Genomic DNA, 21,928 nt, shown 5'->3' on the forward strand with positions numbered 1-21,928 from the left:
CAAGGAAACATGTTCCTTCCAGCATAATTGTATATTTGGCTTATAGTTTATTAAATGAGTAACAGCTGAGCAGAAAGGCCAAAAGGAGAGACTCCCCCCACCCTGGGGTATGTTCGAGGCAGAGGTTGGGCTGTGTGTGAGTCAGGTGCCAGAGTGGGTGATTTAGCATAAAACACTGAGGTTTAACTGTGGATTAGACTGTGTGTAGCAACCAGAGTGAGTGACTAATGCAGGTGCAAAGGGTTGTTGTTTTTTAATGTTTAAATATCATTTTGAATTCCTTGAAGGTGGGAAGAGAAGGAGCAAACCCAGGCACTGAGGTTGAGTCTGAGGGGAACTGGAGGCCTGAGGTGATAAATCATCAGCACTGCAGTGAGATTGAGGGGGAAACTAATGTAATATATGAAGCAATACAGAAAGAGGAATCTTATTACTTCAGTCAGCTCTCAAAGGATTCCATTCCAGATGGTTAAAGCAGGGTAGATCAGGAACCCCTATTGATGGGGCCCACCATCTGACAACAACAGAAGCAGCAGAGGGCTTCTTCTGACTCCAGCAAGAGTTTCACCAGGAGAGACCTGTCTCTGTAGCAGGATAAGATAGTGAGAAATTACCTCTTGGCAAGGAAAGCTGGTGATGAGCATGGCCATTTTGGCATTTTCCCCCATCCAGGAAATGTGTCTTGTTCTTGCAGAATATTTATGGAGAGGCTTAGGGATTAGTCTGCAGCTCCAAAGCACTGCCTGGTTCTGGATGATGGTGCCATTGGCCTATTGCTGATGGGAACACTGGCCTTGATGAAGAGCCCACCACAGCAGCCCTGCAGAGCAGCAGCCCCAGGGATGAGTAACAGCTGCCATGGAGCAGCCTGAGTCTCTCAAACTCGTTTTTTCCTAAGTCACCAAGCAGTGGCTAGGAAGCAGTGTCCTTTATAGCCCTCAGCCAAGGCCTGAGGTAAAACAAAGGCCTGGTTCATGGAGGAATTTCCCCTGCAGGAGCAGAGCTGTTGAGCACTGGCACTGCCCAATCTCAGATCAAAGGCTGACAAACCCCAGACCTCAGCACTGATGCAGTGCCACAAACCATTGGAATGAGGTGGGATATTTCACTCTATGGGTTTTTCTTTTAATTTGAAGTGCATGAGAAGAATTCTCATTTGGGGAAAGTTTGGCTGTACTTTGCTACAATATTAGACTGCTCTGTTGGGTGTCTTCTGCTAGAAACATTTAGATTTATTTTTGTTTGTGTTCTGTCTTACACAGCTAAGAAAACAGTTTTGAATAGGACAAATTGTCTTGTTCCAGGGAGGAGGTCTGATCTGGAGAGTGAAAACAGCTTGCTACTTGGAGGACTGTCCACAAAAGAACAAAGCTCTGAGGACACTTCCCTGCACTGTGCCCCACTAGAGATAATGTAGAGCCAAGATGCTGGCCTCAGGAAACACAACTATATGAGACAGTCTCTTGTTAAGTGTTTTGTTTCTTTCTTTTCCTAGGATTCATGTGCTCCAGTGCCTGGTACTCTGGTGTTATTGTTCCTTTAGATCTGATGGACTGGGAGGCAAGTGCCTTGGGCATTCTCTGCTCCTGCTTGTAAGAAAGAGGAATCATGTTAGTTCATTTTACAGGGATGCTGGTGCACTTTTCTGACAGTCTTTAATAGCTGGTGCTGTGGAAGAAGACTGGAGTCTTCTTTAACCAGGTGTGCATCTCTCCAGATTTGTGTTTTGCATGTCACTGGTAACGTGAGGATGAAATACTCATGAAAGGACCAATGTTCCTGCACAACAGCATTAAAGGGAAATCAATTCTGGACACACAGAAGTGCAAGTTCCTTGTGGCAGCTGAATGGAGAGTTATGGATGCCTAGAAAAGTGAGATGATGTTGTATGATCCGTGCATCCTGGAAATCAGTCAGCACTATGGTTATAAAACATCTCCATTTGTCTGCTTTGGCAGACTGGTCATAATGAAGAATTTTAAACTTGGTGCAGAATATAAATCCTGGTAGCAAGGAACTCTCAAGCCAACAGGAATTTAGCTGCTTGAAAACCTTGGTCTTGGTTTAGTCCAATTTTTAGCCAAAGTGTGGATTCAATGCTTTTCAGTTCTCAATTAAAAGGTCATCCTCATACCATCAAGCAGTCCAGACTCACCATACCATCAGCCTGTTTTCCAGAAAAATCACCCCTGTTGGAAGGACAACTGGAAATGCCTAAATGAGATGACAGAAATTCTGTGACCTGAGCCAAAAGCAATTTTGCTGTCAAGGCAAAAAAAAATTTCATTTAGACAGAAATGTTAGGAAATAGTAGTCTTTTGATAGACAGCTCACAAGATGATATTTGTGAAACTGTAGAAAGAGAAGCCAATGGAAATTATTTTTACATTTACACCTAAGGCAATTGCATGGATTTATTACTACATCTGGGGCTGCAAGCCTGATCCTGGTTTATTAACTACTGTCCCTTTTGGTTTCTTATCCAGGGTGGCAAACCAGCTGTAGGATGCTGAAAAGAAGTTGAGCTGCATGTCTTGTCCTTTCAGCCTGTTTCTTGTGTTCATTTTGGTCTATAAACAAACATCTCTCAGGTCTCCTAAATAGATTTTCTGATTGAGTTCCCAGAACAGACCACCACCAGCCTCATTAAAGCTTATTTATGTTACTTTCATGCATGAATAAAAAAGCTCCCATTCACTGCTGATTTTATTTAGTTAGATTCTGTGCCTTGTGGTAGACATTGAATTGGAGTGACATTTTTGGCACCAAAAAAGAAAAAAGTAGTGAGACTGCAAGGAAAAGTTTGACACCTGCATCTTTTGCAGTACAAAAAGGAAGGAGTTAACCTGTTCTTGGCAATATGACATTGATCGAGGATGCAAAGAAAATACAGCTGTAAATATTTAGGAAGATTCCCAAGTAGCTGGGGAGCTTTTTAGGGGGTAGGTCACAGAACTGGGACTCTGGAGGTGTAGTCTGTTTTCCCAGGGATGCCACCCGCTCCTTGCGTGATAGGAAGAGAAAAGTCACTCGTTGTTCCAGGTCTCAGCTCCCAGCTGAGAATGATGCTGTCTCCCTCCTCTCCTTTTCCAGCTTGCTTGTTTATCTCACTAGCTTTTCATCAGAGTAATATCCACTCTGCCTCTGTGCTGAGCACAGTGGGACCTGCTCTTGGCTGGGGCTTCTAGACACCACTACGAGTAACAGGCATGATTCTCTCTTTATACTTGTCTCCACCTTCTCCGTCCAGGCTCCAGTGCTTCTGAGGTAAGATTAACAGCTAAAAAACCCCCAAACTAACAATAAAATCGGTGTAAATGAAGAACAAGGAAGGAAAGATCCAGTATATGTGATAAGTTGTGCAGTAGCTTTGAGTGGTGTTTTTCTCCAGCCCTGCTGACTGCTGATCTCTCTCATGTAAAGGTACTGCATTTTGGGAGAGAAGGACCTGAGCCTGTCCTTTAAGTCAGAGGGGTGAACAAAAAGCAGCTTTGCCTCTTTCCTTTGCACTAAGCACATTGTGAATATTCTTAAGCATTGCCACAAGGATTAACATCCCTGAATTTTAATGTGCCTGGCGCTGGAATGTAGCTGGAAAGCAGAGCAGGCAGGAATGGTCTCTCTGGGCTGTGGGCTCTGCTAGGTGACTCTTTGAAGTTCTATTCAATAGCTTTCTGTTACTCTTTACATTTTTTTTCCCTTTTCCGCTTTTTTCCCTCCTTCTTCAACCACTTCTTGAACAAGTACTGATACATTTCATGTTTCTCAAATTTACTGGACTGGATTGTTTTATCTCCACATACTTTTGCATGGCAGTAGTATTAAAATAAAAAAATAATAAAGAAAAAAAAAAGCATGGGGACAGAAGTACAGTTTGCTGTTTACTTTGGATCATTAACCTGGTCTGTAAATTTGATTTGATCTCTCCTTTTTTTTTTTTTTTTTTGTTCCTGCCCTGCTCTCTCTGTGTAATTTCAGAGCCTGCAAAGAGACGCTGTCTTCTGTGGCTTCAGGATCCCAGCAAGAAATGGGAGTCTGATGGATTGTAAATGCACCTGCTTTGTTTAAAACCCAGCCAAACAGATAAGTGCACTTTTAATTCTCTCCGAACGGTGCTTTAGACATAGCTCTGCACAGCATCTCTCTTCAGTTCCAGTTTGGTGAGGCTCTGTGTTTCACCCCTGCAAATGAATGCTGTGTGGGTCTCACTTCAGCTGAGAAATACCAGACAATATTGGTATTTCACACTAAGGTAATTAATTGGTGTCTGAGGGAGCTGCAGCTCAGGGGCTGGGAGGCTCCCAGGGGTCTATCCCTGCTCTTCCAGAGCCACTGTTTCCAGCAGCCCTGTGAGGTTTTGGGACTCTGAGGAGCAGCTCTGTGGGACCAGACGAGGCTGATGTGACCCATCTGAGCCTTACAGAGTCCTATGGGACTCATTAGAGGTTTAATAACTAAACTTGGCTGGTTTGATTGAGAAGATGCTTGTGCAGGCTTGGCACAATCTCAGAGAAACCAGCTCATGCTGCTGGCAGGAGAAAGGGCTTTCTGCATGTGCTTGTCATATGTGTGCAGAGAAAGTGATAACCCTGCTTCCTCCCACCAGCTTCCAGGTGGGAAAAGAGCTGGGGTTGGGTGAAAAAAGACCTTGGTTACACTGAGTTTACCCAGGGCAGGCAAAGAAGTATCGTGGGTGAATGGTGGCAAGAATTGACCCCTCAGAGTTAGGGGAACATTTTTATCTCTCTGCCAAGGAAGAAATTTCTGTCTGCTTAGGTCTGCTTCTAGAGGTGACCACTGTCTCCTTGTGGACACACCACTGCAATTACTAAATTATTGAAGAAACCCATAAAATAGGGTCTCATGTAAAGTTTAACTTTGCAATAATATACAACCATGGGGCTGGGGCAAATATTCACCATAAAGCAATTTACTGTATTAGAATAATGAAAAGAAAAGCACTGAAGCTGAGTGCATGAGCATTGTAGGGGATGTGTGGCAGGAGGCTGGACAAGAGCCAAATTATCTACTCCAGTCTTGTCTTGCCTGCTCTTCCAGGGATAATTACTAGTATAAAACATCTACCTTGCTATTAGGAAAGCTACAACTCGGCTTGCTACAGCAAATTAGGCTGTAGTAACTGACCTGAATTCATCTTACCTACCTGAGCAGAAGGTGAGTTTCTTAGTGAAGTTGCCAATTTAGGGGTGATAGAGAGAGACAGAAGAGATGAGGAGGAGAAGTGGAAGGTTGTTGCAGTTTGTGAGAACTAAATCTGGATCAACTCATGATCCCTGAAGTGTCTGAAGTTCCTTCTTTTCTAGGAAAAACTTCACTGCTGCTGTTATTACCAAGGAATTTTTTATATTAATAGAAGAAATGGCATGTCTGTTAGTAATGACTAAGCTCTGTCTTACAACTGTAAACAGTATTTATTCCTGACTCTGCAGTACTTTGAAAGCCAAAAAGCTCGACACTATATTAAAAAACACTGATTAAATGGAGCTCTAGTGAGAAATCAGGGCTAGTTCAGTCAGCAAGGGTAGATAGGAAGTTAAAAAAGCTTAAATCCTCTCTGTGCACCAACTAATGCAGCTTAATGTTTTTCTCATCTCAGATATTCTCAAGGTATTGATTGTTAGGTTTGCAACTTAAAATCTCTTTTCTGCCAGTGAGCTGAAATCAATGTATCCCCCATTAGATCCCATTAAATTAACCCCAAACTGGCCAGTTCCAGTCTGGGCAATCTGACATTACTCAAAGTCAAATTTGGGCATCATCCTGAGGTGTGGCTGGCATGCAACATGTAACACTCTGTGCTGCCTGGAAGAAGAAGCAGAAAACACTTGAAGTGTCTCCTGGGAGCTGCACTGATGAGATAGATGATACCAAGGGTGTTCTACTCACCTGTGGTTTGGCTGGTACTTCCTGCAGTTGAGGAGAACAGATTCAACAGCTCTTGTCCAGTTACTGAAAAAAAATTTTGTCCTGAAAAGAAGATCCTTGAATCCCTAACTCCTTGTCTTACAGGTGAACCTTGAGGACACTTGGGAGACTGTAGCTCCTGAATGTGTGACCTTCCCCTGTGAAGAAAGTCATGGGGAAAGACAAGAAAGAAGAGGCTGTCTTCCTGAGGAAAAAGATCACTTTGCTGCGGGCTTTCTCGCTGCTCATCGGCAGCATGGTTGGCAGTGGCATCTTCATCTCCCCCAAAGGAGTCCTGAAAAACTCCGGCAGCGTGGGCTTCTCCCTGCTCGTCTGGTTTTCCTGTGGGCTCCTCTCCATGTTTGGTGAGTGCTGAGTTTTGGAGCCCTTGCTGAAGCACCTGGGAGGTGAGGGGAGTCTGCACATTTTTATGTTTAGAAAGTTGGGAGATGAATAAACCCAAAATTTCTAGTTCCTGCTGCAATGAAGGCCTAAGAAGTCAGGGGATGGTCACTAGGAGGTTTTAGTTCAAATTATTTCCCTGGGGTAATGCACAAAGTTCCAGCACTTATGGTCTGTAATATCAATTCATGTACAAGTCCAGGACAGGGGAGTGACAGTGACTGCAAGTGGAGACTGCATGGTCTGTGCCAGGAAAGCTGGGAGAGAATGAGGGGACTCCTTCTGTAAGGCAGAAAGGAGATGTAGGCACCTAAAAGGGAACCTGAGGGCTGTGCTGTGCCCTTCACAGACACTGTGAAGAGAGGAGGAAGGGAGAGTCCCAATATGCCCCCTGGGGACCCCTTTCTGTCAGGGAGAATGGCTGGAGCAGAATGCCTGCGGAGCTGCAGGGATGCACAGCCCAGGGTGGGTGTTGGGTGTCTGTAAGAAATGGTGTGGGGATGTCTGATGCTGCCCCACTTTCTGTGTGTTACTATTGGCTTGATTTCTGTCATTTAGTACCAGTCTTTTCTCACAAAGGTTGTCTTTTTGATGATAGCTTCATTCTAGTTCTTTTAAAATAACATAGCTCTTCTAAGTTACCGTGGATAAAACACATGGCTTTTAGTTTCTTTCATTAACTGTAAAAAATCACCATCTCAGAAACTCTCTAAAGGTGCTATTAGGACAACTGCAAGTTCTCCCAGCCCAGGAGAGAAATCTGATGCTTATTATAGTGGGTGACTACAATTCTTCTTCTGTTGTAACTTACCAAAAAAAATCCACCAAAAGAAAAAAACAAGAAAGGAGAAATACTCCATGTGAAAAAAAAAAAAAGCAAAGTGAGTGTCACTCACTCTGGCATGTACATGCAAGTTTAGAAATTGAGACATTTGATTGTTAATAGGGCAACAAGTTGCTCTTGCTTTTAGCATATGTGTACCAGTATTTCACATTGCAACTGTGAGTGGTTGTTTGGTGAATTATACACTTCTGCTTAAAGAAAAGGTGACAGTATAATGTGGGCATGGTGTTTCTTTTAACCAAGCAGAGCAGTAAATGACAATGTGTGTGTAATGTATGTGTAATCACATAGCCAAGCTCTGCACTTGTAAAGGTTTTTCCCTCTACAGCATCCTTTGATACACTCTCCTGGAAGGGCCTTGGGAGCCTCTTTACCAAGTTATTGCATTTTGTAGCTGGATTTGTCAGTTTGTTCCTCTCTTTTATCAGCTTGATGACCTCCCCATATAATTTCTTTGACACTTTTTTGCAGTATATTTAAAAGGCCTGCTTTCTTTTGTGCTTTTTTTTTCTTTCAAGTGGGGTATATATACAAGTCCCATTCCATGAGTTCAGCAACATACTTATATGCATGAATGCTTGAATGCTTAAATGCTTGAAACATTTAAAGGGACCCACTGGAATAAACTAGATGAGCTATCTGCCTATATTTGATGCTTTGAGCAGGAGTTTTGCACAAATTTTCCAACAGGGAGGCAGGAAGCATTGAGGTTGTCACCATCCTGCATGACCTGAATATGGCATGATTGCCATGGGACTTGGAGGCATGGCCATGTCACCCACAGCTTCAAAAGAGGGAAGGGATTTATGTGGAGATGCAAGATAAGGACACAAGAATGTGATCTGGGATCAAAAACATTATTTAAATGACCAGTTCAGCCATGGCTTGTGGCTGAGCTACTGTAATTGCTTTGTAAGCACCATTTCATCAGTCTTACAGTGAGGAAAAGCAAGAATCCAGGGTATCTTTCAAAGGAAACTCTTGTAGCTCTGTGCAGCATTTCTATCACACACCCTTCTTCAGAGCTTCCATGGAAATGTTGTAACATTAACCACAAAACAGAGACTTTCTTTCCACCTGACAGGTAAGCCAATTACTTCAAAACTTACTTCAAACCACAGTAGTGCACAAAAATACAGAAAAGTAGTTCTGTTAAACCTCTTTTTCTTCCTCTCATTCACTACTTATTTTAAATGGATTTGTTCAATCCCTGAAAAATCACACAGAAAGGGAAATTCCCTGGGATTATTTACTTGGTGCATTTCTACCTGAACTTTTCCAGGTGCCTTGTGTTATGCAGAGCTTGGAACAAGAATCACCAAGTCTGGAGGACATTATATCTACATTTTGGAGACGCTAGGGCCTCTGCCAAGCTTCTTATTCCTGTGGGCAGAGTTTTTTGCTATCAGGTAAGAGATTTGATTTGCTTGCCTTTTCCTGGATGCAGTGATAATTTAAAATACCAAAAGGTATGGTGCCAGGTAACAGTCCAGGCAGTTTGCAAAGGAAAGAGCTGAATGATTTTTAAAGATTTTTCAGTGATAAAAGGAAGAAGACACAATGTGGAAATAGTTACAAATGCTGAATGTGTTCTGTACTTGAAGAGTATCTCTCTTCTCCCCTGGCAGCTCCTATCCCCCAAGAGCTGTGGTACATTTCAGAGACTGACAATAGATGACAGATTTATTTCAGATTTTCTGTTTTCAGTGTGAAACTTTTTTGGTTTCTTCAGACTCGGAAAGTGGAGACAACTTCCTGGCTTAGCCCCAAGTTAAATAATTTATAAAATTGTGAATTACTTCTTTTTTTAACATTAAAAAGGAAGTCCTCACCTCTCAATAACCTGTATCCTTCACGTAAGCTTAGATGAAGCAGAACATCTGAACTACACTTGCATTGCTCAGTATGATTAATCCCAACTTTTGCTTTCAAGTTGGAAATTAATCATTTTGCAGCATGTGGTTTTTAACCCATTTACTGAGAAAAACCTATGAGAAAAACTCGATGGGAATTCACCATCTGCATGGGTGTGAGGGGATTAAGCCAGGTGGGGAAACTTGCTCCCCTTCCCAAGTTTTGTGCAGTTTTACCTCATGCCATTTTTCAGCCATGCTCAGAGCAGTTTATGCTTGCTTCCCCCCACAATCCCCACCCCAGGCCTGCCAACAGTGCTGTGGTTTCCCTGGCATTCGGGCGCTACATGCTGGAGCCGTTCTTCGCCCCCTGTGCTGCCCCTGTCCCTGCAGTGAAGCTCGTGTCTCTCCTGGGCTACTGTAAGTACCAACACCTATGGGATTGCCCATCCTGGCCTCTCTGCCCTGGACTAGGAGCACTTAGGGGTGTTATTTCCTGGACAGCTCTGGGACAAGGGTCCTGTCTTACCTCCTCAGCTAACTAAAATGTTCTGATTCAAGGTGATGGTGTTGGGCCACTATATTCTCTAGGAAGTGGAATGGGCCTCCCTGTTGACCAGCTGGAGCCCTAGGTAGGGGGATTTGCCAGGTGTGGGAGAAGAAACTCTCCATGTGTAATTGTGCAAAAGCCACATGAGCTGTGGGTGTAAGGCTTGAGGTTTTGGACTCCTCTCCATCTAGCCCGTGAAGCTGTCCTGCCTGCTCCAGACTGGTGTGGACTGGCACAGGGAATGCTGTGAAGTGGGCTGCTGAGATGTCCCACACCTTTCCCCCAGGCAGGTGTGGATCACCCAGCAGGAACCAGGTTCCTGCTCCCTTTTAGGAGTGTAAGTCAGCTCCCTCTTTAAACACTCTATGCTGGGCCAGTGTTTCCTGACATCTCTCATCCCAGGCATCCACTCTAAGGCATAAAGATGCAGCCTTCCCCCAGCATCCCTAGGGCAGGGAGAGTGCTGTATTTTTTCCTGTGTGTGTTGAGCCCAGGCTGCAGCTGTAGCAGTGCTGTTTCCTCTCCAGACACAGTCCTGACTCTCAATTCCTGGAGCGTCACCTGGAGCGCACGGCTGCAGACGGCTCTCTCCGTCGTCAAACTCCTGGCCCTTGCACTCATCATCGTGCCAGGGATGATGCTGCTGGCCCAGGGTAGGTGTTGCTGCTCCTATGGCTGAGGAGGGTGCTCGATGTGCCCCCTGTCATGGCTTTTATCAGTGCCAAGTGACAAGTGTGGTGCTCACTCAGCTGGCAGGAGCTCTCTCTGTCCATGTGCCAGATGTGAATTAGCTGGGAGCTGAGACCAGCACAGCTGGCACAAGCTGCATCATTGCACTGGGCTGATGCAACTGGCTGGGTGGTACTTTCTCCAAAATTTAGTGGGTCTTAGTGCCAGAGGATGTGGGAGCCTACACAGATCACCCTAACCTTCCTCGGGAGTCAGACTTGCCTATTTCCAGGGTAGTTCGAAATCTTTCCAAAGCAGCACATATTTGATGGGCATTTAGGATATGTGACAGCATCCCCTGTGCCAATCTCAGCTGTGTAATGAGTTACCAGCCCTCAGCTGAGCCCTGGTAATGGCATCTCTAACCCTTCTGTGGCACAAGCTAATGTTTTTTACCTCCAGATCGAGATGGGTGGTAATTCAGTGAATTTACAATGAACTTGGTACAGGATTTCACGCCCCTATGCAGAGTGGGGGAGAAAAACCCTACCAGTAGGATCTTCTGTGAACCATACAAGAGTACTGGCTTTAATCCAAGCCTCAGTTTATAGAAAAGCCCAAGGCATTCCCACTCAAGGGATGAAGCCTGCTCCCTCTTCATGCTATCACCTTCTTCTGCAGAGAAAACACCACAGGCAATGGGCTCTGTGTTCATGTTTCTTTCTGATGTCTGGAGCTGGCTCCTTTGAACATGCAAAGCTCCCCTTGGGCTGGCTTCTGAACTAAAGGACTGCCCTGCAGCTAGGAATCCCCAGCCATTATTGTTAGGAATGCCTTCAAATGACAATCTGGAGCCCTGGCACCCGTCCTCTGGTGGGGAGGATAAATGCAGGTGACATCTGGAGGGAGAATTCACCAAGAGACTCCAGTATGACAGGTTGTATTTAATGTGACTCACAGGGGACTGTAAATTGCTCATTAATGCATTGCAGGCAATAAATCCTTTTCATGCACCATCACTTACCAGCCATCATTTTGGAACATAAAAAAACTACCCCAATGGACACACTCCTATATTTTGGGTTAGTTTTCTTCAAACCTATTTCCAAATTGACTTTTTTTTTTTTGTGCTTAAAAATCAGTTTTGCCCTTTTAAATAATTTCGCCTGATTCCTCTGCCTTGTGCTGCTTTGTTTTGATTGTATTTCTGTCCCTTCCTTTGCCATTACCTTCTCTTTGGCCCAGGTTTATATTAGAGACTTGCTGGGCCAGCGTTTCAAACCCATGTGCCCAAATCTCGTCACTGAACTTCTTGCAGAAGCACCTCCACAGAAGTGGTCTGACTTTTTCCATGCACTTCATGCCATGTCACACCTTGCCTGGTAAAGCCCAACTAGGAAAGATTCTCATCTCTTGAAGAGAGTTTGTTATGGAAAATTGAACATAGATGTGGAACTAAGCCTTGGGTTACCTGGATTTGAAAATGTTGGGAATGCAATTGTGTTTGAATGAGAGGCCATTCAGAATTGCTCTTTTCCCTAAATCTTTTTGTTTTGATTTGGAGAAAATCCTGACTTTGATTTTTTTTTGTTAAGTTTTGTTTTGTTGTTTCAAGCAGAGAACTTGAAGGAAAATTAGGGGAGTTGGTAAATATCTGAGACACCTCTACTTTGGACATGTCGTTTGCTTTGCACTCTGTCCTCTCCTGTGGGTGAGTGGTGGTGGGTCAGACTGGCAGGTGCTGCTCCCATCCCCTCCTCCAGCCTGGTTCCCATGCTCTGGCCAGCACAGGGCTGGGGTCAGTGCCCCAGCAGCAGGAACAGGAGGGAGCACAGTGAGAGCTGAGTTAGCTGCCTCGCTGGCTGCACCACATCAAAGGCGAGTGTGTGTCCAGCTGCTGAGGGGGCTGGGGACTGAACATGGGGGTCAATCCAACAACTTAATTTTGGGCCTAAAGGAAGGAGAGGACAACATGGATCTGCTCATCTCCATGATCTCCTGTTCCCACATCAGGCTCTGTTGGAAACAACTAGCTATTGTTGTTGCCCTTCCTGAAATGCCTACCCTAGCTGGAAAAGGGATAGATTTTTTTTTTGTTTTTAATGTCACTGTAGGAAAGTAAACATATCAGCAACAGCACTGAAGCTAAAGCAATGAAAGGAATTTGAATACCCTTCTCCAAGGAAATCACAAACACTCTTCCCAGGTCTGGGCAAGAGGTACAAGGGGTGTTATCCTACAGGGAAGGAAGCCTGTCTGACGTTTCCCTGCTCTGTCTGTTGTTTATCTCCTCTGCAGGCCACACCGAGAACTTCCAGGATGCTTTTGACAGGCAGTCGCTGGTTCTGGATAAGCTTCCCCTGGCTTTCTATGCGGGCATGTTCGCATACTCCGGCTGGTAGGTGCGATGGGAGGGCCCTCCCTGGGCAGCACACAGGTGCCCTCAGCGTGACTCAGACTCTCACCCTGTCTCTTCCCATCGCGCAGGTTTCAGACCGGCTTTGTGCGTGAAGAGTTGGTCAAACCTGAACGGTAAGGCTGGCGGGAAGCCGCCCTGGGTTACCGGCCTCGGGGCTCCCACACCTTTCCCAAGTGCAGCGCAGGAGGAATAACTTTGTGGGTTCACCTGACTGCAATCAATTGTACTGCCAGATAAAATCTGCAGTAATATTGTGCATAACAAGGGATAGCAACTTGTTCTTTGTGTGTGTGTTCCCCTTCCTTGCAGAAATATCCCCCTGGCTGTCATCGTGTCTGTGATCACAGTAATTGTGGGATACATGCTCACCAACGTCTCCTATTACACAGTCCTGGGAACAGAAGATGTTTTGGCTTCTCCTGCTGTGGCTGTGGTGAGTTGTCATTGCTATTGTTATCTCCTCAGTGTGGCCAGCTTGTGCTGTAGTCATGGCAAGTCTTTCAGAGATGGTTTTCCTATAAAATGCTTTATTGCTTTGTAATTTCTCTGGAATACTGGGCAACAGTAAATTCTCCTTGTTGTGGTGCCTAAAAGATAATGAAAAGTAACCTGCAGATGACAGTAGAAAAGGTGAGATTTATGACTTCTATACTCCTTCAATGGAAGAAGTTTTCTTTTTTTGACCCTGATGTCACCTAGAGATCACCACATATTCCCTAAAGTCATCTTTGCTCTTCCTCCAGAGCTTTGTGCAGCGAGCCTTCAAAAGCCTGATCTCCGTGGTCCCTGTCCTTGTCGCACTGTCCTGCTTTGGAACCATGAATGGAGGAATCTTCACCTTCTCAAGGTCACATCCCTAAGGGTCTATTATTCTTTTGGCTCGCTGAATCAGAGGGAAGCATCACCAACCTCTGCAACTACCCATCCATGCAGTGGCATTTTAGCCACTGTTGTGGGAAAAATAAGGGTTTTGACTCCCAAGTTGTCAGCTACAGGATAGTCCTTTTTGGCTAAGAGTCTACTTTTTCTATTTCTTACCAAGTCCAGACTTTGGTACCCAGGACTGGTCACAAACAAAGATTTTTATCTTCTCCCTTAGGCTTCAGTTTAAATCCCACAGTTTAAAGTGAAATTTAAATGTTTCTGGTGAACTAAAGGCTTTGTTGATGTTGGCAGCTGCTCAGTGAGACTAAATCTTCTTCCACTGGGTTCACCCAGCTGTGCTGCTGGAGGGCACAGGGTCCCTCTGTTGCAAGGCTCTCTAGGCAAACTCTCCCTTGAGAACTTTGCTTTGAAGTGGGTGAAATGTCATTGGGATGGGCTATTCCTAAAGCAATAATCAAGGTTCAGGAAGTTTTGTTATAGCAACAAGAAAAGCTTTGTCCCATAGAAAAATAAACTTGCCAGCTTCAGTGTCTGCCACACTCCGTGTCCTTATGGGAGCCTTGAAACTGGAGAGGAGGGCAGGCCTTAGGAGCAACATACTTATGTTGTGCTGGTCCTGTGGAGCTGAGCAAGCTGTCTGCAGTGGGTTTTGCTTCACAGCTTTGATTGCAAAGGGAAAAATCAGTTGATCTGAAAGGAATGTCTCATAGCCTGAAAGTGAATGAATTATCTGCTCCACTACTCTGAAGTCCTGTATTAAATACAGGTGTGGAGGATCCTTCCCATTAGCTGCTCCAGATAATGGTTTTCCTTGAGGATGAGAAGTCTCTGGACAGCACAGAGGTTCTTAGTGTCCCCTACAGACCTTCTCTCCCCATCCTGGCATCATTAACATAATCACTGCAGAAAGCCCATCTAAACACTGATGGGGCCTCCCTGGCTGCCTGCCAGCCACACCCCTGCAAAGCCACAGAGACGGCAATAAAACCAGTTGTACACTTGTGCCCCAGCTGCTTGGGGCCCTGCTTCAGCCCAGCTGATGCTCTGCCACGGTTTGTTTGAGGATATTAAATTTCTAAAATTGGATGTGATTGTCTTCTCCCTAATTGCTCTTTCATGAAAGGAGGGATGCAAGCAAGGAACGCTCTGCTCTCATTTTGTAGCTGTTCTTGTGTGTAGCTGGTCTCTTGGCAGTATGACAAACTGCATTTTCCAACAGCTGACCAGAGGATTGGAAATCATCTGTCATTTGAGGAGATTGCACTTTATTTTTTCCATATATATACATATAAAAATATAGGATTCAAAGCTGAGAATCCCCTTTCATAAACTCACCAGTTTCTCTTATAAAGAATTTAAATTTGTGACCCCCAACTTCTTTTTCACTGGAAAAATTAATTCCTTTTTAGATGGCAAGAGATTTTCTTACTCCTGTTTCCTGTCTGAGTTCATTCTTGGTCACTTTGGACTTGTCCAAATGTTCTGCAGATGAGGCACTCAAGGAGACACTGCCAGTGGTTCTGATAGTGGGCGCTGAACTGCACTGAACTGGTCTTGGCAGAGCTGTGGGAACTCAGCCTTGGTTTTCTTCCAAATGCCCCCACAGTGGAGCTCTGAGCAACTTGGTCTAGTGGAAGCTGTCCCTGCCCATGGCAGGAGGGTGGGTTCCAACCCAATCCAAACTTTCTATGAAAGTGCAGCTAAAGGCAAAACTGTGGCCTTGAATAGCAGCAGACTTGTGCTGGGGAAGGAAGCCGGTGTCTTGATGCCTCAGGTCAGTCCAGTGACTCATTTTATTTCTAATGTGGATGTAGAATGTTAATGTACAGGGCTCCCTGTCTTTTCCTAGGACTCTGTTTGTGGCTTCCAGGGAAGGGCAGTGGCCTCCTCTCTTCTCCATGATCCACATTCGAAGGCATACCCCTCTTCCTGCTGTCATGTTAATGGTAAGGAGATCTGGCTGTGTGTGACATGCTCTGTTCCTTTGCTCTCTTGGCTTTCTTGCAAGGACTGGATAAACTGAGGAGTTTTAGAGGGTGTTGGGACATTAAATTTCTCCCTGAAAAATAAAGAAGGCAGGATACAGGAAATGGCTGCAAAGTATTAAATCCCCTTGAGCCAGCAGTGGTATCTAAATGTACAACCTTGAAGTCCCTGCCTTATAACATTACACACCTTTTTTAAAAGTATAGTCCCTACCATCTGCCACAGGTGCTGCTTGATATTGCCCTGTGAAAATAGCTCTGCTAGGCTTTGGCTATCTGGAAATTTAAAATTCCCAGGTGTGATGGAAATGCAGGGAATGAGCATTTGTAGAGATGGTCTGGTCTCATGTTTTGGTTTGTTCAGGGTTTTTTTTGTGGCAATGGTCCAGCTCCATCCCAACTGTGATGCAGTGTCTGTTGCAGCTTGGCTGAGCTGCTAGAAACTTAGCAGATGTCATTGTAGATAGCCTGTGTGCCAGCAGTGCAGGCTCTTGGATCATGCATGTTTTAATTGCCCTGGCTTGGACATGAAGCATCGAAGATGCTGCTGACCTTGGAATGATCACTCTTTTCTGTAGCACTACAGATGAGTGCCTTTAGTCTTTGCCTTCAGTCTGTGACACTGTTTTATGAAACTCTCTGACCTCCAAAATGCTGGGGCTGTGAAGTAGTTGCAGGGGGGTTGGAGGAGGTGATCCATGGCTGTAATGACTGTATTTCATGTTCAAAATGCTCAGTTCCCTTTGGTTACTGCCATGGTGTGCATTGGAGACATCTACCACCTACTGACCTTCTTCAGCTTTTCCCGATGGCTCTTCATAGGATTGGCCACCCTGGGGCTCATCGTCCACCGCTGCCGTCACCCGGAGCTGCAGAGCCCCTTCCAGGTAATGCACAGCTCGCACCTGGCAGCCAGGAACCTGCAGGCCTGACATCCCTCTCCTTGATTTGCTCATAATTACAGCACCACATGGCCATGGTTGCCTTTAGGCTCTAAGGGGTTTCAGTCTCTGATGCTTAGTAATGTCTGCGGGGAGCTCCTGAATCTGGTTGGTGTGCCCAAACAGCCAGATGTGATAAATCCTACAAAGCCAGCTCTACATGGGCGCACCAGATGCATCTGTTAGAACACTGCTTGGTACAAGGGACAAAGTTTCAGGCCTCTAACTGGGAGAAATACAGAGAGAAGTTCTCTGGCTCATCTCTTGTGGCCTACAAGAAGGGATTCTTGCCTGGATGTTATTTCAGTGGCAGGTAAGTCTCAGTTCTAGCTGAGAAGCAGGAAGGTGTCAGGCTTGGAGGAAAAGGAGCATAGGTGGAGGGGTCCTGGGAGCAAACCTGACTTGGGAGGAATCATCTGCTGGTTTAGAAATACTGTCTCATATAAAGCACTGGGCCCTTCTTGTGGCCTTTCTCACTCCACTGGGTGCTGCGATTCCCCCTCATGTCAGCAGGGGATGCTGGAGCAACTTTCCTGTGCTTGGGCACCTTTCCCACTGCGGATAATGTGCAGAAGGCATTGGGTTGGGGCAGTGCTTGAGGTGGATGCAGTTTGCTCCTGACTTGGTGGCCCCTGCATGGTGCCTCCAGGCAGCAGCTCCCGGGAACAGAGAGGACCTCCGGGGCTGTGGGCACTGGGCAGCCAGGAGCTCAGGGGACAGAAACGCTTCCTGCAGCTCGCAGGGGTCCTCTCTGAGCTGAGTGCATCCTCCTGCAAAGTTTGGGGTAATCCTTCTTCTCGGTCTTTGCATTTAGCAGAGACCTCGAGGCTTCCCAGTTTGTTGGTTGGCGGCACTCGCATACTCCCCCAGAACCAAACTGAATAAGTTTAGTTTAGTTTTTATTTCAAACCAGTCTTCTCAGGGGAGATTTATTAGTGGCTAGCACTGCTGATGGTTTCAGATGCTGAGATTTTGCCCTGGTTTTCAGACTTCTAGCGGCTCCTAAATGCTGATTAAACGAGGGAGGGAAACACTGGCCCTTTGGTCAGTTCAGCTGGTTTCCCCCCGCCTTTCCCGTGGTTTTTGTCAGTTCTGGGCAAGGGCTGCGCGCAGGTGGCGCGGGCCCGTGCTGCGCTCTAGTGGCCGCTCGCGGCTGTCGCCTGCCGCTGCCCGGGGACAGCAAAGCGTGGCACGCGTGTGACAGCGCTGGTACTTGCTCTCTCTATAGCATTCTGAGTTAAAAACGGTGAGAAAACACCCGAAAGAGAAAGGAAGCAGTGCGCTCGCACACCTCTCAAGCAGATGTGCGGCATGAGTGTGCGCATGTAGGAGCGGCTGGCAGAGGATGCTCTGGCTTGAAAGACAACAGTACCTAAGTTTGATGGCTGGATGGCTGCCATGCCTAGAGCAACTGATCTATTCCAACTTGGCATGTTGAGTATCCAAAACACAATCTTTATTACTGGTAAAGATTGTCACCTTATATGAGAGCAGCTCCTTCATTCCACCAGCCATGGCAAGGAGTTGCTTGGCAGAGTTTGCATCCAGAGACAGAGGGAGTGTTTCACAGTTTTATTATTTATTGCAGTCTTCCTATTTGCTTTCCAAATAACCCAGATGAATTGGCTCATCCAATAGGGTATGGCTGAAGTGCTGAGTGCTGCTTTGATTTTCACCATGCTGTCACTGAGGCTGAAATTCTTGCTGCAGGTACTACAGAAATAGGGATAGGGAGTCTGGTTTGTCTTGGTTTAGTCACTATAAGTCTCAGGCAAACTGGAGGTGGGTCAACACGAGTCATGAGTTTTATAAGCAAAGAACAGTTTGATTCAAAGTGTTGCTTCTTTCTTGGCTTCAGATATTCCCTCAGTGGCTGCCTTAGGGGGCACATAGGTATGTGTGTGCCTGGGCATGCACGGGTGCAGGACATTCACAGAGCCGTGGGGTGGAAGCAGCTTCTCCCCCTGCTTGGCTTCCAGTTGCCATTGAGGTTTAGATTTTGGTGCACATGAATATAGGAGGCATGCATCTCACATGGCACACTGGGCTCTGAAGCTGATGCAGTTGTTTGCAGTCTGACAGTACAGAAGCATTCTGCAGGACAGGGTATGATTATTCTAATTTTCTTTAGGTGGAGAAATGGATACACCGTGTGCTGGCACATACAGAATCTGGTCGGCTACAGCCATCAGTTTTCACTGATAGTCTCCCTGTGCTCTTTTCCTCAGGTTCCCCTGTTTGTTCCTGTCTCTTTTACCATCATCTGCCTCTTCACAGTGGCAATGTCTTTCTACTCAGACCCCGTGAACATCAGCATTGGATGCACCATAGTTTTGAGTGGTTTTCCAGTCTACTACCTCATCATTCACAGGCAGATGTCAGACCGCTGCCGCAACGTATTTTGTAAGTATGCATTTCAGTTTCAGTATTGTGGACCTAAACATGCCCAAGGGTCAGGGGGCTGGTTTGTTGCCAAGGCTCACCTCTGATGCACATTGCTCCTTGACCAACAGATGTCAGGAAACCTAAATCATGACTGCTGGTACCACTCTGGTGTCTTTCCCAAGGCACAGCCTCCAGAGGCAAATCTGTTTTAACAAAGACAAGGCCGAGGTCTACCCACAGGGGGAACAGAGAGGGTTGCTTTCCCACCCCAGCCCTAGTACCTACTAAGCTTTATCATGTTTTTGGGATCACCTGCTCTGGGTGAAATTTGTCTGACATGGAGCAGAAAGACAAAAAGTTAGGATGCAGAGACTACAGGCAGACACTGTAACCCCATGCACAAACTTGCTTGCTAAAAATCTGGGGAGAGGACTGCTAGGAGAAGAGTACTGCCAGAGGCCTGTGTGCTTGGTGAAGAGACCAGGATGGTTTGGGTACAAATGTAGCCATGGAAATGGAGTCCATCTCCACTCCAGGTAGTGTGTAGTACAGATTTCCTTCGGGTGTACACAAGGGTTTTTTCAGAAATGAGAGCCCAGTTTGAGTTTAATTTGTTGTTTCTGTTCCAAGTCTTGTTTTCTTTTGATTTGATGTTGGATGGAGGTGCATCACTAACCACTCAATAGAAGACAACATATAGCAAGAAAGGAAACAGATACAGTGATCTGCCAACATAAAGTGCTCCAGCCATCAGTGCTGATGCTCTTGATTTTCAGCCATGTCTCAGGATTGCCTCTGGACTAAGCTTCCTTCCTTTTTTTCCACCCTTTCAGATTATCTTACACACAAACTACAGTTACTGCTGGAAGTTGTCCAACAAGAAATCAAGACTTACTGAGAAAACCATCAAAACTCACAGAAGACAATAAAAATCTACTTACACCATTTTTGACACCTTTGATCCTACCAAAAGCAGTCCATGCTTTTATTCTTTTTAGTCAGTGCAACTGAGGATGACTGAGCCAAAACCTTGCTGCAAGTGTTCCTAAGCTTGCCAACTGGGATCTGTTCCTGTCCTTTTATTTTTTTTCAGAAGAGCAAACTAGTTCTCTGAAATGAGCTTGCTTTGCCTGCAGAGTGTCTTTGAAACTAAGATCCTAATTTTGCAGCCTAGCCCAGTCCTGAGAAAAATTGTGTGTGTGTGTGTACAGAGACAGTATTTTGTTTTCCTGGCTTGGCAAACAGAGCATGTTGCAAAACTTAGAATCCAATACATGGAAGCCAAATGCAAGTTTCAAACAGAACCACTACAGCAGTCTTGTTGGGGAGAGCTAATTAGAGATAAGGCAGATGAATTGGAAAGGGGAATACAGGGGGATAAAATTTCATCCACCAGAAACCGCAGATTGAGCTAATGAGAAGATATTTGAAGTTCAAGTATTAACAAACTAAAGTCAGAATGTTTTGCTTTGATTTTTGTATAAGCAGAATGAGTTTTTTAGCCTTGAAATGATCTTTCAACTTTGAATTTTACTTTTCTGAAATTACATTTTTAAATGTACAAGTGCATTTTTAAAACAATCAGTTAAATATCAACTAGAATATGACAGGGGAGATCCTGGTCCTTCCCCCAGCTTCCAAGACCCATGCCTCACCAGTGAAGTTGAAAACTCAGAATTTGGCCTAGCTCCAGTGAAATACAATTCCTCCTGTAATTAGACAGGGCCACTGATGAGACTTGGGCAGATTCCTGAATAAATGCATCTTCTGGTGCTGTAAGAAGACATGAGTGACTTCACATCCAAGCTTTAACTTGCCAATTGCGCATGACTTGCTGATTTAATCCATAAATGCTCATTTGAACTAATGGCATAAGAAAGGTTTCCATTATTGGATTACTTTGGTTTACATTATTGCATTATTAATGTGGCAATGTTATGTCCAGATAATACAGCAATTACGTATTTACGATCACATAATTGTTAATTGGTTCCTAAAAGATGGGAAGTAGCATGCTGAGACTCCTCTAATGACTGCTGGAAAGAGGAACAGCAGAATGTGGAGCATTTTTAAATCCTTTGTATCAAACATTTATGTCCTTAAAATAAAAACAAAGTACCATTTACAAATCCAATGTAATCTACTGAAACATGTAAAATTTTGGAACTAAAGTTGGGTTATTTTCAAAGCAATTGAGAATTATTATTCTTGTAGTGATTGCTTCCTCTTCCTGTGCTGAATTAAGCTGGGACAGCAGCAGTGTGGTTGCAGGGCTTGTTTCCCCACTAGCCTCCAACAATTTAATTTACAAGCCGCTGGACATTGTCCAACAGGAAATACAGTCTCACTGGGAAAATCCTCACAGCACAAACCACCCTACAGGAGAAGTTACTGGCTTTAAATGATAGAATGGATGCAAGTGAGATCTGGAAATGCTTCCAGGATCCCAGACAAGAACCAATCCCTCCTCGTGCTAGGCTTTCCTGAAGCTGAACTGCCTGGCACACCCTCCCACAGCACCCAGTGGTGGACCGGGACCCAGCATGGGTGGCTGGGGGACCAGCTTGCAGAAGACCTTGCAGAACCAGGTGAGCTCAATCACCCCAACATTTCCTGGGTCCACCCACTTTGGTTTGGGGGATTTTACACATCTTAAGGTAAAAGCATGAGGTACTGCAGCCTGGTCCCAGGCTGCAATACCCATATGAGCACAGTGTGCATGTGTTGTAGCATCAGGACTCTCACACCAAACCTTGGAGCAGTCTGAAATTGCAACAGAGCTGCTGCGTGTCACAGAGGCACAGACAAAGGGTGAAAAGTCCCTACTTGGTCCATTTCCTCTGTAGAGAAAAAGCGAACAAGAATTGAAGTTCCTGGGAGGAGCTAGGTAATGCTACCTGCTGGACCATGGTTTCTTTATAAAGGATAAGTCATTTGACATATGCTGGGAAACCACACTTGGGTGCCTCTGCTGACTGTGCAGGAATATGATCTTGCAGAGCTATACATAGGAAGTCTGCTCTGAGACCTGTTCCATTCCCAGATACTGGAAATGCAGACAGATATAGCT

The 21,928-nt window shown here is 45.2% G+C and overlaps 1 protein-coding gene across 1 annotated transcript; it reads left to right on the forward strand.

The window, feature by feature from the left end:
• Positions 1-4,115: 4,115 nt before the first annotated feature.
• LOC115910268 (cystine/glutamate transporter-like) lies at positions 4,116-20,218 on the forward strand. Its single transcript, XM_030960267.1, has 13 exons — positions 4,116-4,252; positions 6,031-6,290; positions 8,454-8,580; positions 9,329-9,444; positions 10,102-10,227; positions 12,542-12,641; positions 12,731-12,775; positions 12,972-13,095; positions 13,406-13,509; positions 15,397-15,493; positions 16,270-16,419; positions 18,702-18,876; positions 19,692-20,218. Exons 2-13 carry the CDS (start codon positions 6,098-6,100, stop codon positions 19,754-19,756), a joined length of 1,422 nt encoding a protein of 473 aa, XP_030816127.1. The 5' UTR covers positions 4,116-4,252; positions 6,031-6,097; the 3' UTR covers positions 19,757-20,218.
• The last annotated feature ends 1,710 nt before the right edge of the window (positions 20,219-21,928 follow it).

The sequence above is a fragment of the Camarhynchus parvulus genome, chromosome 1A (assembly GCF_901933205.1).
Source record: "Camarhynchus parvulus chromosome 1A, STF_HiC, whole genome shotgun sequence".
In the NCBI taxonomy this organism is placed as follows: domain Eukaryota; kingdom Metazoa; phylum Chordata; class Aves; order Passeriformes; family Thraupidae; genus Camarhynchus; species Camarhynchus parvulus.

What these genes read in the sequence shown, in the direction of transcription:
- LOC115910268 (XM_030960267.1), top strand. Translation starts at nt 6,098, where the DNA reads ATGGGGAAAGACAAGAAAGAAGAGGCTGTCTTCCTGAGGAAAAAGATC. An exon ending in GCAGAGTTTTTTGCTATCAG is followed by an intron (nt 8,581 to 9,328) that starts GTAAGAGATTTG and finishes TCCCCACCCCAG; the next exon opens with GCCTGCCAACAGTGCTGTGG. An exon ending in GATGATGCTGCTGGCCCAGG is followed by an intron (nt 10,228 to 12,541) that starts GTAGGTGTTGCT and finishes TCTCCTCTGCAG; the next exon opens with GCCACACCGAGAACTTCCAG.